The sequence below is a fragment of the Cyphomyrmex costatus genome, unplaced genomic scaffold, assembly GCF_001594065.2.
Source record: "Cyphomyrmex costatus isolate MS0001 unplaced genomic scaffold, Ccosl1.0 scaffold639, whole genome shotgun sequence".
Lineage (NCBI taxonomy): Eukaryota > Metazoa > Arthropoda > Insecta > Hymenoptera > Formicidae > Cyphomyrmex > Cyphomyrmex costatus.
Genome location: NW_017280199.1, coordinates 270,347 through 284,338, shown reverse-complemented (window position 1 = coordinate 284,338; position 13,992 = coordinate 270,347). Strand labels below are relative to the sequence as shown.

Genomic DNA, 13,992 nt, shown 5'->3' with positions numbered 1-13,992 from the left:
TGTATAGATTTTCAATTACTCCAAGAGAATTCAATTTGGAGCATTACAGTAGTTTAAATATTATCATAATAATAAAAATAATAATATATAAAAATAATAATAATAATGTTTATATTTTCAGCAGATCACATCGAAAGCTAGAGTCGTATTTGCTGTAGAACTTGAAGGATCCGCCAGGAAGTTAGTTACTATTAGATCAGCTCTTCAGGTGTCTAACAAACTAGCTCACCCGATTGAGATTAAAATGGAGAAATCGTTAAACACGTTAAATCAGTTTGGATGTCAGTTTTTTATCTTTTGCAATTCTTGGTGATAATTAGCAAACAATATCAATTGTTGTATCCTTTTAGACTTGCAGTTGACATCAATTAGCACTGGAAGAATTCTGCAAGTTCCAGCGCAATCGGTGATGTCTGTGCCTTTGACGCACACTGGGGTACAAATGTGTTTCAAACCATTTATCTCGAACTACTTGTTTCAATATTGCACGGAATCGGTGAACTGGACGACAGTTAAGAAGCCATTGGAGGTAATGGAGAACCACGTCACTTGTCGGACTAATCAGAACAATATATTCAGGTAAATGAAAGAGAACTTTCCTTTTGATGAAGCTAGTAAGACTTTATGTATTCTTGTCATAGGATGTGTGTGGCTGTCAGACGAAATAATTATTCTCCTGATGGTATGCAAGTGTTGCCGGCACACACAATTACAGTAATGGCGCCCATAACATTAACGAACTTGTTGCCATATGAATTGATATATGAAGCAGGTGTAGAAGGCAGTAGAATCTCGCCTGGTTGCAGCGCGGATTTACATTGCGCAAATTTGAACGAACAACTAGAAATTACGATTCAATTGGATGGTTATCCAGGATACGGAGTGGTAAGTAGATAATAAGTGTAGTTCAGTGTAGTTTTACCATATCAAATTTTATTCTTTATTTCTTGCATTAATCAATAGTAAGTTATACAAAATAGATAATAATCAAACATAATTACATATTTTAGATAATACTGCCATTAAACTGCTCTTCTTTTACCGCTCGTCTCAAATTATTGGATTCCGCCAGCAGAATGCTTTACCTGCAGGCAAATGTGACCGTGGAAAAAGGTGCAGCTATGCAAATTAACATCACCGCACCTTATTGGATCATAAACAAGACTGGCTTGCCATTAGTGTTCAGACAAGAGGGAGTCGGTATCGAGGCTGCAGGACAGTTTGAGGAGCATGAGAGAGCGAGGATGGTAGCGCCGTTACTATTCTCGTTTAGTGATGAAGAGGCCAGTAGAACTTTGTCGGTGAGGATCGGGACTGAAGTTCATCCTCATGGAGTACCACAGTGGTCTCAACATTTTCACTTGCAGCCTGGAATTCACGTAAGTATATCTCATGTAAGATTTTTGTTTCGATTTTTATTGTAACAACTTTAACATTTTGTATGCAATCAACGAAAATATTAAATTATACATACACATATGCTTTTGATGTTTAATTTTTTGATACGTAGGTAATTATTGCTGCTGATATAATACATACAAAAATAAATTTATGTAATTTTTAGTATTTTAATTATTATTTTAACAACTATTATGTAATTTACGTTGTATAGGTTCATCGTTTGAGAATCAGTTTACGGGATGGCAGACCCGATATAGTCTACTTGATTAGCGTGGCCACTCGCACAGCAAGAGGAAGATACAGAGCCACTACAGTGGTTACATTATCACCAAGATATCAATTGCACAATAAGTCATCTTATACACTGGAGCTGGCTCAGAAATGTTTTACGACGACTATTGTATGTTTATTATAATTAATTACGATGATGTCAAAAAGTGATAACTTGTTGCTCAATGTAATATTGATTTTAGTCCAATCCGGATGCTCAGGCGACATATATAACAACTATGCCCGATTGTCACATGCCCTTTCATTGGCCACGACTGGATAAAGATTTATTGCTTTGCGTCAGGATCACCAACGTTCGGGATTGTATGTGGTCAGGCGGTATTATGTTAGATGATAATTATTCATTGACTATTAACGTCAGGGACATAACAGGAAAAATGCATTTTCTACGGGTAGATGTAGTATTACAGGAAACTACTTTCTTTATTGTCTTTACTGACGCCGATACTATGCCACCGCCTATAAGAGTAGACAATTTCTCGGAGGTTCCTTTGCTCGTTAATCAGGTATATCTATATCATTTGAGTTTCATGTTTAAATTATGATGTTAATATTTATATCGGATTACTATTATTTTTATGGCTAATATTTGTTATTTGCAAATCTGTATTTGTAGATCGGAGTTCCTGATAACCTACAATGGACCGTGAGACCCCATTCCTCGGTGCCATATGCCCTGGATGAACCAATAAAAACTGCCGGTTTAGTGCTGACAGCTCCTGGAGGCGTGACAGCTTCTTACGATTTAAATAAATTGGGAGAGGGTAGAGGACTGACTTACGAAAACTTTATTTATATCGCATTCACGGGTACTCTATATTTTAAATAGATGAAATAGAATCCAATATATATGTAAATACTGATTTTGTGCTTTTATTCTTTCAGGTACTTTCAAAACGGATTCCGATCTTGGAACAAGTGAAAACAATTTGGATCCGCTGGATGTAGAAACTCAGAGATTAGTCTTAGAAGCTGGTTCTGGTGGTTGGGTAGCCCTTCGAAGGAAACAGTACGGTGACAGAGCGCAGCTTTGGAGAATGACCGGGGAAGGACAATTGCAACACGAAGGTAATATAAGAATATCAATGAAAATAATTATTTTCAACATAATTTATACAAAGAGATGATAATGTACTTTATTTTCATGTATAAAATTTTAATGAAACAGGTTCCAGTCCACCAAGAGACAAACATTCTAAAGCTCCAGATACGATATTTGTTTTGGACATAGCAGGCACCGCACCGCAACCATTTACTTATTGCGCTCTTGCCCTGAGGAAACCAGACCCTAGACGACGATCGACACAAACTTGGCGATTTACCGATGATGGACGTCTATGCTGCGCACATAAGAATATGTGTGTTCAGTCAAAAGACGGCTTTATGGGACTATACGAAGGTTGGAACATTGTTTTCATTTGCACGCTGATTATCAAATCGACAAAGATCCGCGAAAGTTGTGAATTTGTTTTTATCACGCGCTTTATCGTCAAATATATTTTCTGTTATTTTATGTTGCTTTGAATTAGTTTATCATATCCCTTATTTGCAAGTTAATTATCGTTTTTGCGTGTGTGATGTATCTAATGCTTCTGCCTGTAAATGCGAAGCATAAAACGTTGTAAATTGTAAGCGTACGGTATCGTTGAAATTGACAAAATGATTTGAATATTTGATGAAAAGAATTGATGACAGATATTTTACGTGACACTTATTTTACAATATTATATTTTATATTTTACAGTTTTGTCTGCCAATTATCTAAATCTATCGTTGTTAGGAGTCTTCTATTTTTTTTTTGTCATTTCTTTCTCGCTATTTACGACTAGAGAGATCTAAATTGATCATGAATGTTGCAGGCGGCAGTGTCGCCCGTTGGCAAATGTGTACGTATAGTTTCAAAGTACACATTAAAATTGGCTGTTTCCTTACCCTGAGCTTACTCATAAGTATTATATGCTATAATATACCTATTTCTCTGCTTGTTTTGCCCCTTCTTTCTTTTTTTCTTTTCAAGCATCATATATTTTTCCAGGAACGTCAAAGCGCGATATAAAGAAAAAGGAATATTTTTCTATACAAAGTCTTTCGAGAGAAAGAATACATTGTTTTTCGAATAAAATTTTGATAAATAAAAATAAAGTTGCTAAATAATTTGTGAGATAAGTCAATCACGGCGTTATCGTACTCTGGCGTACAGTGCTTCTGCATTTGCAAATTTTTTTAATTATACAGTTTTATTATGCATATTTTTACGCATAGTAAAAGGAACGTCGTTATTTTTAGGGAGCGAAGCTGTATTAGGTCCTCAAACACATAGTAATCCACCATCGATTGAGCAACGTGTGGGTAGACAAAAGTTGCGACCGGGTTCTGGATTTTTGTCAGTCAGAGTGACCACTGACGGCCCAACTCGCGTTCTGCAAGTTTTGGATATCAAGGAGAGGGTGTGTGTCGCAGTTTTGCAGTTTATATTATTTATTTATATATTAGTCACTTATTTTATTAGATTATTCTGAACATTATTATAGTAATGCAAGAAGTAAATCCTTGATAACACTAAAAATAAATGTTCAAATTAATTAATGCAAATCTTTTTGTATTTTAGAAGAAAACATTTGCCTTACTCGAAGAACGCGATTGGTCACACATCGCCGTAAGTCATCGGCCTACCCAGATTAATGCTGACATTAAAAAATTGGATTTTAACGAATTAAATCTAGCATTGAACTTGCCGGCCGGCCTCGGATTGTCTATTGTATCGCAAAGACCGGTAGAAGAGCTGTTATTCGCGCGACTGGCTGAAATCTCCTTAGATCTAATGCGGACCCCATTGAGTACCACATTAGATCTGAGCGTCGCTGATGTACAAATTGATAATCAACTATTCGAGGCACAATGCACCTCAGTTTTATTTGTGACGCGATTATCTCGTACGGAGGATGAGCATCGACCTGCCCTTCATTTAACGATGGAGAAGTCACAATCAAAGAATCAGAATGCTGAGATTTATAAACATTTCGTAGTAAGCGTCAAACCTTTATGCGTACACTTAGAAGAAAAATTTATCCTGAAATTGGCAGCTTTTCTCGGAATTGGTAAATCAGAGTTAGAAGTACCTGTCGACGAAAACGATTTCAAGGCACAAAGATTTATTTCCGAAGTGTCTGCTGCACATGCTAAGAGATATTACTTTGGCGCTCTGAAACTTGTTCCCAATCAAGTATGTAAATATCAATGTAGACGATTATTTTTCTTTCATAAATAATAGCAATACACTATTTATTCACATGGTATACATACGAACTGTTTTCTCTTTAGGTAAAACTCAGCGTTCTCACTACGACGAAATTGCCACATCATTTGCAAGCTGTAAAGAGGAAATTAGGGTTGACTCTAATTAACTTTGAAAATGCAACTATCGAGTTAGAGCCGTTTGTCAAGAAACATCCTTTCGAAAGTAGTCAATTCCTAATACATTCCATCGTAAAGCATTACAAAGATGTATGAGGATTATAGACTGTAATATATAACTTTTTTTCGCAAATCTATTGATTTAGCAAATAAATGCCATGATTTCAGGAATTGAAATGGCAAGCCGCAGTTATTCTGGGTTCCGTGGATTTCTTGGGAAATCCTCTTGGATTCATGAATGATGTGACAGAAGGTGTTTCTGGCCTTATTTACGAAGGCAGCGTGAAAAGTCTTGTGAAGAACGTCACACACGGTATTTCAAATTCGGCAGCAAAAGTTACGGAATCTCTGTCAGATGGTTTAGGGAGAGTGATTATGGACGAAAGACACGAAGAGGCCAGGCAGAGGATTCGGGCTAATACTACGGGCAGTAGCGATCACTTGGTAGCCGGCTTGAAGGGTTTCGGTTTTGGTCTACTTGGTGGTGTCACCAGTATATTCAAACAAACATACGATGGAGCAACCAGCGAGGGTTTTCCAGTAAATATTTTAAAATACATCTTTGAATAAATATTATTTATAGAACACAAAGATAATGAATAATGTAAAATTTCAGGGTTTCTTTGCGGGTTTTGGAAGAGGAGTAGTAGGTACAATAACTAAACCTGTCGTTGGTGTCTTAGATTTGGCAACGGAAACAGCTAGTGCTGTGCGAGAGACAAGTAGAAGGTAATTATATAAATAATATATATAATAATAAAAAATATATAAATTATTATATTATATGATTCTATTATGTGTCATATTTGTGTTTCTTTACATCGTGAACATCTCGTGATATTTAATCAATTTTGTTTATAGCGCTCACCGTGCAATACCAAAACGTGACCGACCGCCGCGTGTCGTCAGTGGTTCTACCGGATTGCTGCCACCGTACAATCGTCAGCAGGCCGAGGGTCAGGAGTTTTTGTACAGCATTAACAATCGCGACTATTCCGAGCTCTTCGTCGCCTACGAATGTCTGTGCAGCGGCACGGAAAATCTTAAAGTGCTGGTGTCTAATGAGAGAGTACGCGTTATTTCTGGTGGCACGAAAGCGGTGGTAACTCAAGTAAGCTTGGCGGATCTCCTCTGTTGTCAGCCGATGCAAAAAGTTCAAAGCAACAACGTCACTCTGCATTACATAGAATTAATATCCAGATTCGATTCGTCGGCCGCAGTTAATCTAGACGGATTGGCCGAATTGTTGAGACGACCAAAGGTACGCTGTGACAATGAAGAGGTGGCGAAGCGGGTAAGTTACAAACGGAATGTAATCTTTATTACTATATAATTCAATTTAAAAATGGTACAAGTATTCATCTTTCTTTTTCGTTGTAACTGAATAAAGATTTCCATATATTACCATTTATTAATTTATCTTTGTGATTGTAGGTATCACAACAAATCAATTATGCCAAGGGGATGCATGAAGAACGTAGTTTGACATTGTCATCATCAGATACTATGTTAGATGATGTACAACACTACAAGTAATCAACTGTGCGACTAGAGTTCAATCTTACTTCTGACGTGTTTCCTGGACGTACTCTCTCTAGTCAAATTTTAACTTTATCGCGTAGAACGAACGAGAATCTCTAATGCCTTAGTTACGACGCTTAACGTTAAGTTTACAAAAAGACTGATACGAATTTTCGTAAAAGTAACTGTTTGCCACAAGATATAAATTATTCGAGTGTAATCAAATTCTAATTTTGTGTCTTGCAACTGTGGTACAGAAATATGTGGCATAGAAATTTTTTATACAGGTCGATAAAGTGTAAAAATGTAAAATAATCCATAGACTCAAGAGATTTTTTTAAAATAATGTACATAATACGTGTACATATATCAGTTTATATGCAAGATATTCCAGAATCACCATTCTCGATGAAGCTATCTTGACGGGAAATCTTTAATAAAAGAGAAATTTTTTCGTATTTCTGCAATAAAGCTATATATTTTATTAATTGCTTGTAATTTAGATCAGCGCATCGATTTCAAAGATAGATTTTTCTTCTATTTTTGACGTCTATAATTTAGACGCGGTGATTTTGGGACGCGTTGTATCAATGTACATATATGTATTAAAATTAATGAATTGTGAATTACTTATCACAATTACTCACAATGGGATGACCTACTTAACGCAATACTTAGAATCAAAGCTTGTAAGTATACATAGTGTACATTTAGTACAAGTATCGTAACACGTGTTCAATTTTTTTTTTATATACATATACGTTTTTAGTGGCACACATCTTTTCTGTTTTAATTGTTCGCACATTTCATTTTACGGTATCTCAAATGTGCTACTTTGTACAGAATAACCCTGATATGTATATTAAATTAACTAGTAGTTTTTTTGAACATGGCCGGAGAACACTACCGCGTTTCCTGATGTACAGACATGGAGTGTAATAAAATTGTAAACTCTGTATAAATAGATTAAGTCAGCTATATTTACTAAGTACTTTTGTAAAGCTGGAGTACGAAATGCGAAATAATATATGTTTGTAATATATATCATGTTGATACTTGTTAAGCAAATTAATAAATGTTACAAGTATGACAGTGAGTCAGAATAGGGAAGTTTTCGCACTTATTCTAAGGTATTATAATTATTACAAAACAAATTAAAATAACGACAGAGAAGTTTCGAGTACATTTTTGGGTTTAATATACCTATAAAAAAGAAAATTCTGAACTATAATATCGTAGAGCACAAATATAATTACAATAGTTTGGGGGAATATTTATTCTCAATATTGTTTTGAATTCGAAACTTCGGCTTCTCGCCGTGTGAGGTCACTTAAATCAAATGTCATCCTCGGAATTCGGATTCGATCGAATGCGTTTATGTGGAACTCAGTGGAACTTAGGAAAGTTGCGCCTCAGATCGCTTCCATCATTGCACTGCATTGCACGCTCATCACGTAATTTTTTGATTCCGATAAATGTAACGAGAATCTTTCGTTGACGAACAGCCCGGAGACATGGAAGAGACATGTCTGGAGGAGGGACCTGCGGTAAATTTCGAAAGAGCCACCCTAGAAATCGCTAATACCGACCGTGAGTTTCGCCGTCAATCTTCTACTCTTGGATCGTCAATAATAATTTTTTAACAACTTCTAATTCTACAACACAATAGATGATAAGGTAAATTTGTAGTCTATTACAGACATTTCTTTGATTTCAGCTATTAGACCGTTGACGGAGAGCGCGGACAATGCATCGAATCAAAATTCGGCCTCGAGAAATGTGTGCAACGTGCCATTCAAGCATATAGATGTTCATACATTTTTCACTGATAGAAACGAAGTTGTGGAACGAGCGATAAGCGACTGTACTGAAAAATTGATAAAGCAAAACGATGATGAACTTGTTGGAAGTTGGCTTCTGACGGAGTACGTGTTATTTATGTAAATCGAGTTATATTCTTTGTTATTGTAATTTTGCATCAACAGAAAAATTTATTTGTTTTAAGGATAAGTCTATGGGATACGGAAAAGGAAAGACTCGTATTATTAGCGACAAAAGCCCTTTACTCTGTAAAATATGACTTTATTTCTTTAAAGATACTTGACTTTAATCGAATACCTATATTGCTGTTTGACACAATAGTTACAGGAAATATAATTTATCCATCCTCGTCTCTTGCACCGTGAGTACTTTGATATCATAAATAATTTGTGTACATACATACAAAGAGTTTATGAAGTAAACGACCAGAAGTTTACGATCTTTAACTTAAATGATATTTTTAATAATGTTCCCTTTTCTATTGAGGTTTATAATGAGGCATATATACACAGCATAAAATATAAGAACAATAAGAATCTTATTAGATTATATTTAAAAAATATATATGTTTCATATAAGAAAAAAATCACGGCTTCTGTATTCTTGTTTAGTGTGCATCATTCATATTGATCTAATAATTCTAGACGATTAAATGGATTAGCAGAAGGCGTGTCGTCTGTAATTCATTGTGCAGTACGTCAGGAATGGTCGTCTATCGCAGGTTGCTCTAATCTTACTCAATTTGAGCCTAGGTACACAGCTTTGTTGTTGTAATTAGCGCTTATTTCCCATTTTGTTTAATCGATTTACCTTTTATGCTTTCGTTGTTATTGCCTCTTTATTGTATCGTACCATGTATCTATATTAATAAATATTTATTTTATACAGTATGCCTTCTATGTATTTATATTATTATATGTGTAATGTTTATGAAACTATCAATTTTGTACCTCATATTGCAAAAGCTGAAATATTGTAAGAAAAATATATGCGTAAGAAATTAAAATATTTTATGTGTACATATTGAAATATGTAGAAAAAGAATTTTTTATTTTTCAGAAAGCGTCATATGTCAGGAATAAGACTTATGTGGAACAGAGGACAATCTTTGTCTCTTATAAAAAAGTGGAATCCATTTTCGAGAGATATACCGTGGCTTACATATGCTAGTCATCCATTGTTCTGGTACAAAGGTAACTGTTAAAATCCAATATAATAAACAAAGAGATTATAAGTGGCATTGCTGCATAAAAGCTTTGCCATGTGTCCTGTTACTAATAAAAATTATGACTAATGAGATGTTTTTTTAGATGGAACCGAGATCGTTAAAACAAGATTCGACATAGAAGCCTTTAATACTACGCTCAAAAGTTTACTACCTCGTGAAAGCAACATTGTTAATATGCCCATCATTATAGAAAATTATTGCGGTCTTGGTGCCTTAGTGCACAATAGAAACGGCTTAGGTTTCTTCAAAGTGCGTGGCAAAATAAGTTTCTAATTTCTTTGATCTCATAGAATTGCAAACATTTCAAGGTATTTCTTTAAGCTTGATACTTTTTCTCGTTTTTAGAATTTTTTCTTATATCACACATTTGTGATTTCAATTTTTTTTGTACAGTATTACTATAGATTTAATATATTGCAACATAATCTTCTATAATAAATAAATATATATATGTATATTAATAATAATTAGTAATAACTAATTTTTATTAACTATTTTTATTAATTATTATTAATGTATATATAAATATCAAATTATTATATATATTAAATTTAAATATATTCCAATATATATTTTTCGAATTGATTAATTATTTTCATAAAAATGACATATCTAATAGTAAAGTCTATTAAACATTTTAATTAATTAAGTGCTGTATATTTCTTGCAGTGTGTTATATATAAATTATATATTTATATAAGTATAGAAATATGTATAATATATGCATATTGTATGTTATTAAACTATATACACACATACACATACACACACTTTGTGCTAAATTATTTCATACAAAAAGATATGAAAATTTACCAAATTTATTCAATTTATAATAAAATTTTAAAATATTACACATTAAAAACTTATATTATTCTTAATATTTAAATTACTATAATATCTATGTATGGAATTAGATTTAACAACATTTATTGTAATTTCTTATTATAGAATGATACAATGTACTTATATGTGTACACAATGCTATTTCTGAGTTAACAATAAATGAGAATGTTAGATATATTACTAACTTTGTAATTCAGAAAATGGCACAAGTATAATTTTGAGCACACAAGATTTCGTAAAATTTTATCCATAAAAATATTTTCATAAATTTTCCCACTGTTACAATATATTAATTTTTTATTATTATATATGTTATTAAAAAAACAATTTCTTTTCTATACGAAAGTTCATTTATGGATTTGCCTTATATATTTCGTGGATTTAAAATCACAGATCATCAGCTGATTTTTGTCAGATTAGACTAGGTTATATTAAGTATAGGTTAGGATGTTAAGCCAACAGATGTCTTGTTTATGTCACCTGTTGATTCAACACAGCTGCGAATGTGTCATTATTTTTCTAAGTACCTAACCAAATGTTACACAATTGGCGAATTTTTATTTTGTAATACTTTTCCTATTTGATAATATCACAAATATAAACTGGTTATCGCAATTGCAAATGTAAAATTATCTATAAGTTTTTAAATATAAACGTGCTTGGAGTATAGGATGTTAATATATAATGTAATATTATCGATGATTCTATGATGATTTCATTCTACTTTTACATTATCGACACATATAACTACATGAATTACATATCGCAGGTAATATTTACTATATTAGTAATAAATAAAATAATCATTGAGTTAGATACATATTTGATATGTGAATTAATTATGTTGTATGTTTGCAGTTTTGTCGGAATAAGTTTACTTTAGAAACGATATGGAGAATAAAAAATAAGACTCAAAGAAATTTAAAATGATACGCACAGTATCTGCAAAAGAAGATCTTAATGAGATAAGTGAGTTCAATAAAGGTCAAACATAATAACTGAAGGCAAGGGTATAGAATAGATTCTATACTTGATGTTTGATTACCTGACATTGGTTCCGATAGAACTGGATCATTTTATTAAATTTGTCATTGTGATAATAAAAAATGCGTTTGCGATTTTTAAAACAGAAATCGATATTTCTAATCGGTTTTGGGATTGGTTTTGTTCTTCCGTTATTATTTTTTTTATTAAGAAGTATATTTGTGATCGATTCTATCGTTGATCAAAATCCATCATTACGACAACCTGAATACTACCTGAATAAAAAACTTCGTCATGAAGAGATTATTTTACAACTTTGGAAAAAAATGAATGAAACAACAAATTTTAACAGTATTACATATCACGCTTGGTTGGCAGCACAAAACTTGAAATTATACAAAATTGATTTGGACGAGTATTTGTATGGTCTACAAGAAAAAGATGACAGAAAAGAGAAACATATGGAATGGAATTGGTTGAGAAAACAAGTATCTATTACATGTGTAATTTTTGTGGAAAAACTTAAGCTCGGAAAATCAATCAAGGCTACTTGGGGTAAACGCTGCAACAATATATATTTCTTTGGACATCGCTTGAAGAATACAGAATTGCCTATTATTGATGTAAATATAAAAATTATATCTTCTTGGCAACTATTGTGCGAAGCTATGAATTATATTTGGAACCACCAAGTAGACAAATTACAGTGGATTATATTTGTGAAAGATGATACTATAATTATACCAGAAAATTTGCGCTATATGGTTGCTCCATTGGACTATACACATGACTATTATTTGGGTCATCCAGTGGTTCTATGGGGTCAGGCTTACAATGTTGCTCAATCTGGATACGTTCTTAGTAGAGGAGCATTGAATAAAATAGTGCAAATGTTTAATAATACAGAAAAATGTATTAAAGGAGGAAAGTATTGGAAGAAAGAAGATTATTATCTCGGTAAACAAACATGATTTCATGATGATATCAATGATAAATTTTAATTGATATCTTACGTGTACGCGATATCGAATTTTTATCTTATTTTTACAGGAAAGCATTTGTCATCTTTAGATATACGTCCATCTGATACCAGAGATCAGTACTTAAGAGGTACTTTCCATGGTTATTCTTTACAAAATCTTCTATGGGGTATTGCGAAACCGGACAGCTATTTTACACGTGCTGTATATCCGATAAAAGGAGAATGCTGTTCGCCGATATCTGTGACTTTCAGCGTTAGTGATCCCGACAAGATGCACATGCTAAATTATTTGTTGTATCAATTGCATGTATTGAACGACGAAAGCCGATTTGGTAATGTTTCTGCAGCGGTTCGAGTACGTGAAGAGGATGTGAGTTTCACAATTGACGCTGTTTGTTAACTTAATTTTTAATAATCTTTAAAAGAGATTTCTGTCGGATATTAATAGGTTAATTATGTAATATTACAATATGATTAAATTTAAGTCTTTTTTGATAAATATGATACAATAAAGAAGTATCATGATAATAATCGTAAATTTATGTTCCAGGTTTGGAAGGTTGCACTGCAAGAAGAATTCAACATCACGCATTTGAATGATATATCCAGCGACGCTTATTATGAAATATGGCACTCGAGATATTCTGAACCAGGACAGTTAAAAATTGCTAAAAATTATCGGACACCAGACCAGCTAAATTGTTTACTGACAAGTTACAAAGGGGAAACTTCATCAGTGCATAATTGTAGGACTAAAAATGTCGTCAACAGTACAAAAAACTGAAAAAGTTATTTATTAGAATGCTAGTTTATTATAGTTATCAAAAAAGTTTATATACAATTCAAGAGATTGTGATTATTTGTGATGTTTCCTCTGTTTGTATACATGATTACATAAAATGATATAACTTTGGCAAATAAGTATATTAATAAAAATAACACTGATATGCTCCATTTTTAATTTACTATGAAAGTAGCAAAAAGGACAGTGAATGTCAATAAAAAAATCAAGCCGAAAGCTGCATTAACATCGCTCACTGTAATATATAATTAATCGGCTTATGCGTTCTGGGTAATTTATTAATCAGAAATGGTTGATAAAACTATTTCCCTTGTTAAGCTCAGAAAGTTTTATCGAGCTAATTAGAAGCTCATTAACGTTTAGAATGAAAGTGATAAGTTAATCATGTTCCTAAAACGTTTTCGCAGTAACTTATCACATATTTAATAATTATGATTATTAACGGTATAAAAAAGCAATTATATACTTGGTATATTATTTAAAAATATAAGTACATTTTTTTAACTTTAATTCATGTTACATTCATTTCAAATAAACTTAACCTTGCGTGTAAAATACATAGATTCAGAGATTTGTTATAATGAAAGAAAACATTTATGGAAGGAAGAAATTTTGGAGATAACTAAACTTTTTATAAATATAATAAATGTTAAATATTTTTTATAATACGTATTTCTTTGTATTATATGTCTATCACGGACATGA

At 32.7% G+C, this 13,992-nt stretch overlaps 3 protein-coding genes across 4 annotated transcripts in view; all 3 read left to right on the top strand.

The window, feature by feature from the left end:
- Positions 1–6,817, top strand: part of Vps13D (vacuolar protein sorting 13D) — a 16,130-nt gene extending 9,313 nt beyond the window's left edge. The window contains exons 8-24 of the mRNA XM_018547383.1: positions 122–281; positions 351–579; positions 642–885; positions 1,011–1,379; positions 1,613–1,801; positions 1,875–2,198; positions 2,309–2,501; positions 2,578–2,760; positions 2,861–3,091; positions 3,552–3,578; positions 3,979–4,139; positions 4,301–4,915; positions 5,014–5,196; positions 5,275–5,646; positions 5,723–5,835; positions 5,968–6,400; positions 6,541–6,817. Coding sequence (XP_018402885.1) covers positions 122–281; positions 351–579; positions 642–885; positions 1,011–1,379; positions 1,613–1,801; positions 1,875–2,198; positions 2,309–2,501; positions 2,578–2,760; positions 2,861–3,091; positions 3,552–3,578; positions 3,979–4,139; positions 4,301–4,915; positions 5,014–5,196; positions 5,275–5,646; positions 5,723–5,835; positions 5,968–6,400; positions 6,541–6,642 — 4,128 coding nt within the window. The 3' untranslated portion in view covers positions 6,643–6,817. The remainder of the gene's footprint in view (positions 1–121; positions 282–350; positions 580–641; positions 886–1,010; positions 1,380–1,612; positions 1,802–1,874; positions 2,199–2,308; positions 2,502–2,577; positions 2,761–2,860; positions 3,092–3,551; positions 3,579–3,978; positions 4,140–4,300; positions 4,916–5,013; positions 5,197–5,274; positions 5,647–5,722; positions 5,836–5,967; positions 6,401–6,540) is intronic.
- Positions 6,818–7,992: 1,175 nt separating this feature from the next.
- Positions 7,993–10,033, top strand: LOC108779888 (tumor protein p63-regulated gene 1-like protein). Of its 2 annotated transcripts, XM_018547420.1 has the most exons (6): positions 7,993–8,217; positions 8,345–8,552; positions 8,633–8,809; positions 9,093–9,200; positions 9,508–9,641; positions 9,759–10,033. In XM_018547420.1, the coding sequence occupies exons 1-6, from the start codon at positions 8,142–8,144 to the stop codon at positions 9,947–9,949; spliced, it is 894 nt and encodes a 297-aa protein (XP_018402922.1). In that variant the 5' UTR covers positions 7,993–8,141; the 3' UTR covers positions 9,950–10,033. The 2 variants fall into 2 exon arrangements, with proteins under 2 accessions (XP_018402922.1, XP_018402923.1); XM_018547421.1 differs by lacking the exon at positions 9,093–9,200.
- A 1,767-nt stretch (positions 10,034–11,800) lies between these two features.
- On the top strand, positions 11,801–13,269 carry LOC108779833 (glycoprotein-N-acetylgalactosamine 3-beta-galactosyltransferase 1). The gene is made up of 3 exons (XM_018547341.1): positions 11,801–12,460; positions 12,554–12,855; positions 13,036–13,269. The coding sequence occupies exons 1-3, from the start codon at positions 11,830–11,832 to the stop codon at positions 13,267–13,269; spliced, it is 1,167 nt and encodes a 388-aa protein (XP_018402843.1). The 5' UTR covers positions 11,801–11,829.
- Positions 13,270–13,992: the final 723 nt, after the last annotated feature.